Below are 4,155 nucleotides of genomic sequence, written 5' to 3'. Positions count from 1 at the left end.
CACTCGACCATTACGCCTACGGGCTACATTACTTCGAGTTCGAAACATTCACTCGACTACTAAGCCTACGGGCCACATTACTTCGAGTTTGAAACATTCACTCGACTACTAAGACTATGAGCTACTTTTATTTCGAGTTCGAACAAGCAGTCACTCGACCATTAAGCCTACGGGCTACATTACTTCGAGTTCGAAACATTCACTCAACTACTAAGCCTACGGGCTACTTTTATTTCGAGTTTAAAGCACTCACTCAACCATTACGCCTACTGGCTATATTATTTCGAGTTCGAAACATTCACTCGACTACTAAGCCTATGGGCTACATTACTTCGAGTTTGAAACATTCACTCGACTACTAAGCCTACGAGCTACTTTTATTTCGAGTTCGAAGCACTCACTCGACCATTACGCCTACGGGCTACATTACTTCGAGTTCGAAATATTCACTCGACTACTAAGCCTACAGGATACTTTTATTTCGAGTTCGAACAAGCAGTCACTCGACCATTAAGCCTACGGGCTACATTACTTCGAGTTCATAACACTCAATCAGTTCCAAATTTGATCAAATTGCCTAAATCCTTATGAAAACATTCGCAAGGCATGAATGAAATCTTTACAAGGCAAGAAACAAAAATGGAAGTAAGTCAGTAAAAGAAAAAAGATATTTGTATATATATACAATATTGTTTACATGATTAGTTGCAACATAGAAACTAAGGGCTAAGTTTCTGGGTTATCACCAGGAACGGTCTCTCCACCGGGCTCCCCTCCGTTCTCGGACCTGCTCTTACTACCATCATCATCATCATCATCATCGTCATCGCCATTAGAAGCCAAGGCTTCAGCATCGGCTTCGAGTTCTTTGGACCTTTTTATCTCTTCAGCAAGATCGAAACCTCGAGCATGGATCTCCTCGAGGGACTCCCTCCGAGATCGACACTTAGCAAGTTCAGTGACCCAATGTGTTCGAGTGTCGTCAGTTTCGGCTACCTCTCTTGCCTCTATCTGGGTAGCTTCAGCATCGGCCCGATAGATGGCCACGAGTGAATCCGCATCGGCCTTTGCCTTTTCGGCATCAGATTCGGCCTTGGCAAGTTCGGAGGCCAACCGAGCCTCGAGCTCCTCTATTCTTCTTGCTTAAACCAAGCATTTTTCCTTCATTCTTTGAAGTTGGGTTTCGGCCGATGATAACCGGGCTCGAGCAGTTTCTTTCTCTGCAGTAAAGCGGTCCATACCTTCTTTCCACTGCAAAGACTCCGCTTTTATAACGTCGACCTCCTCACGAAGCTTCCCGATCATCTCAATTTTTTGTTGCAACTGTGAGACCGAAAAATTAGCCATCGTTCAGGTATCAAGCCCATAGGCTTTTAAAAGTATCATTACCTGCTCGCACAGATCGATCTAATCTCGGTAAGCCTTGGCTAACTCAGCTCGGAGGTGTTTTATTTCCTCTCCTCTTTGCCCTAAGAGAAGTTTAAGGGAGTTCCTCTCTTCTGTAACCTGTTGAAGGTCGGACTCATATCGACGCAGCTCATTTTGGGACCGAGAACATGCTTCTCGATAAACTGCTGCTGCCTGCAAAGAAAGAAGAAATTAAGTTAGAAACGAAAAGTAAACATAAAGGTAGTACCGACAAAATAATTTAAGACTTACCTGATTCAAAGCCTGCTGCACCCCATGAAAAAGATCTAATGCATCACTAGTACCGGCAACATCCTCGATACCGGTAAACAGGTCACGAAAAGGATCCTCTCCATCATGAGGCCTGTCTAATTCGAGGGCCCCCAAAGCTTGAGCTTCCCGAATCACCCCTGCAGAAAAAGCGGGGAAGGTGGGCGAGTTTTCGATTGCTGCTGCCCCAAATGAATCACTTGGAGCATTCTCTTCAGTTCGAAGAGATTCGAGAAGAGCCCCTTCAGACATATCCCCCATCTGTTGGTTCCGATGGGATGCATCTTCGATCTCTGATAACTCAGGGACTCCGCCCAAATCTTTCTCCGGTATACCCTCAGTTCGAGGCGGAGCCTTATGAAGCATCATCGATCCAGCTGCCGATGGGACATCGGTGGTTCTCTTCGTTCGGGCCGCCAGTGCGGACCCATCATTTTTTTTTCTTCTTCTTCTTCTTCTTCTTCTTCTTTTTCTTCTTCTTCATCTCTTAGACGCAGAACTGATCCTACAGTCAAAGGAATGGCATTCTTGTTTGGCTTACGAGCCGTTCTCTTCTTTGGTTTTGGATCTTCGAGAACGGAGGCTCTTTTCCTTTTATTATCTTTCACCGGCTTTGGGACAGAGGCCAAAGCCTCTTCCTTGTTGGACGAGGGCCTCAAAACCGCATCTTTGCCAAACCTACATATGGGAAATTTTATTAAAATATATGGAAAGCATCTCGCTTGAATTACCAAAGAGTACCAGAGAGGGTCTTACCATAATTTTTGGCCTCCTATCGACCCTTTGACAAATCACGCCATGAGTGCTCGGCGTATGTGGAGGTCGAAGCCAGAGCTCGTACCCAGTTCTTGAGATCGGGAACTGATTCTGGCATCCAGGGAACCGCTATATCACAAAAAGAAGAGTATCGATGAGAAAAGAAATGAAAGAACAAAACAGAAAGAAGTAACAGCAGAATTACACTTACATTTCATATTCCACTCCTCGGGAAAGGGCATCTTTTCAGTCGGAATCAGGTCCGAAACCTTCGCTCGAACGAACCTGCCTATCCAGCCCCGATCCATGTCCTCGTCAATGCTCGAGAACAGAGCCTTGGTAGCCCGACGCTAAAGTTTTATTAACCCTCCTCGAAAAAGTCAAGGACGGTACAATCGGATGAGATGGTCGAGGGTGAACGACATCCCCTCGATTTTGTTCACAAAGTATCGGATCAAAATAACGATCCGCCAAAAAGAAGGATGGACCTGGCCTAGGGTTATTTGGTATTGACGACAGAAGTCAATAATAACAGAGTCGAGAGGGCCTAACGTGAAAGGGTAAGTATACATATTCAAAAACCCTTTCACGTAAGTGGTGATATCTTCGTCAGAAGAAGAGATTATTATTTCTTTTTTCTCCCAATTACAGTCTTTCTTTAGCTGTTTGAGGTACTTCTCGGTTATCGAACACATGTACCTCGATACTGGCTTACATCAGTCAGGGACCGATGAGCCTTTATCGACCTTAAAATCAGAAGTAAGAACACGCCCCGGGAACACACTCCTCAGGCCGTGGCTCTACCGGTGTCTCATCGGCGGCACACTGTGAAGATGAAGCTTTCTCTTTCTGAGTAATGGTTAGTGATGTTTTCGCCATTTTCGAATTCAAAGGTCAGGAATAGAAGAAAGTGACAAAGATTTGGTAAATTTGAAGAGGGGCTTTTGCAAAGAGAGATCACAAATTTGCGAGTAAGACAGAGAATAAGAAAAGTGACTTGGGAAATTTGGAAGATTGAAGATGTAAAAGTGGTAAATAATAAAAGGAAGGGCTATTTATAGGACAATGGCAGTTCAGTATCAGCGGTGGCCCACCACCATCTGACATGCATTAAATGCCTTGAAAGACTAAATTGACGGGACAGCTATTATGTGCGTTATGGTCGAGCCTAGTATAAATGTCAGCTTATAATCCGATCGAGTCGTTGAAAAATCATATCGTTATCTCACCACATCCTTCCCGAGAAATGCGGGGACTATCTGTATACGGTCGAAATAGATTTCGTCCTTCGTACGATCGATCGAGGTCAAAACATAATGGATCGAAGTAGGACTTCGAGATGGGTCCGAAGATGGTACAAACAAGCTTCGAGCCTAAGGGGCCGATCGATATCGAGCTCGAATCCAAATCAAATTATGATGTAAAGAAAAGTTATCGATCTTATAATTCAGAGACCGACCAACATTGACCCCGAATCAATTTAAGGATCCGAGTCAGAATCGAGCTCAAGTCAAGATTGAGAGCCCAAGTCAAGACCAAAAACTCGAGTCAATATTGAGCTCATAGACAAGGGCCATTGCAATCCCACTAGAGGAGAGAATCTTGGGAGGAATTATGGAGAAGCTGATTTATCATGGTCTCCCACTATATATTTTTAATTATATCTAAAGTAAGATCCCTTTACTGTAAAGGGGATGGTTATTATTTCTGTAAGGGGCAAGT

At 44.2% G+C, this 4,155-nt stretch overlaps 1 protein-coding gene across 1 annotated transcript; it reads right to left on the bottom strand.

Annotated features, from left to right (window-relative positions):
• Positions 1-786: 786 nt before the first annotated feature.
• LOC104115953 (uncharacterized) lies at positions 787-3,949 on the bottom strand. Its single transcript, XM_009626699.4, has 2 exons — positions 1,660-3,949; positions 787-1,581 (listed from the first exon to the last, which is right to left on the bottom strand). Exons 1-2 carry the CDS (start codon positions 2,044-2,046, stop codon positions 1,408-1,410), a joined length of 561 nt encoding a protein of 186 aa, XP_009624994.1. The 5' UTR covers positions 2,047-3,949; the 3' UTR covers positions 787-1,407.
• Between the last annotated feature and the right edge of the window lie 206 nt (positions 3,950-4,155).

This window comes from Nicotiana tomentosiformis, chromosome 2, assembly GCF_000390325.3.
Source record: "Nicotiana tomentosiformis chromosome 2, ASM39032v3, whole genome shotgun sequence".
Lineage (NCBI taxonomy): Eukaryota > Viridiplantae > Streptophyta > Magnoliopsida > Solanales > Solanaceae > Nicotiana > Nicotiana tomentosiformis.
The sequence above is the reverse complement of the archived record's forward strand: the minus strand, read 5'-3'. Positions and strand labels throughout refer to the sequence as shown.

Coding starts and splice junctions, on each gene's coding strand:
- LOC104115953 (XM_009626699.4), bottom strand. CDS start 2,046: ATGATGCTTCATAAGGCTCCGCCTCGAACTGAGGGTATACCGGAGAAA. Junction 1,582..1,659: donor TGCAGCAGGCTTTGAATCAG/GTAAGTCTTAAA, acceptor CTTTCTTTGCAG/GCAGCAGCAGTTTATCGAGA.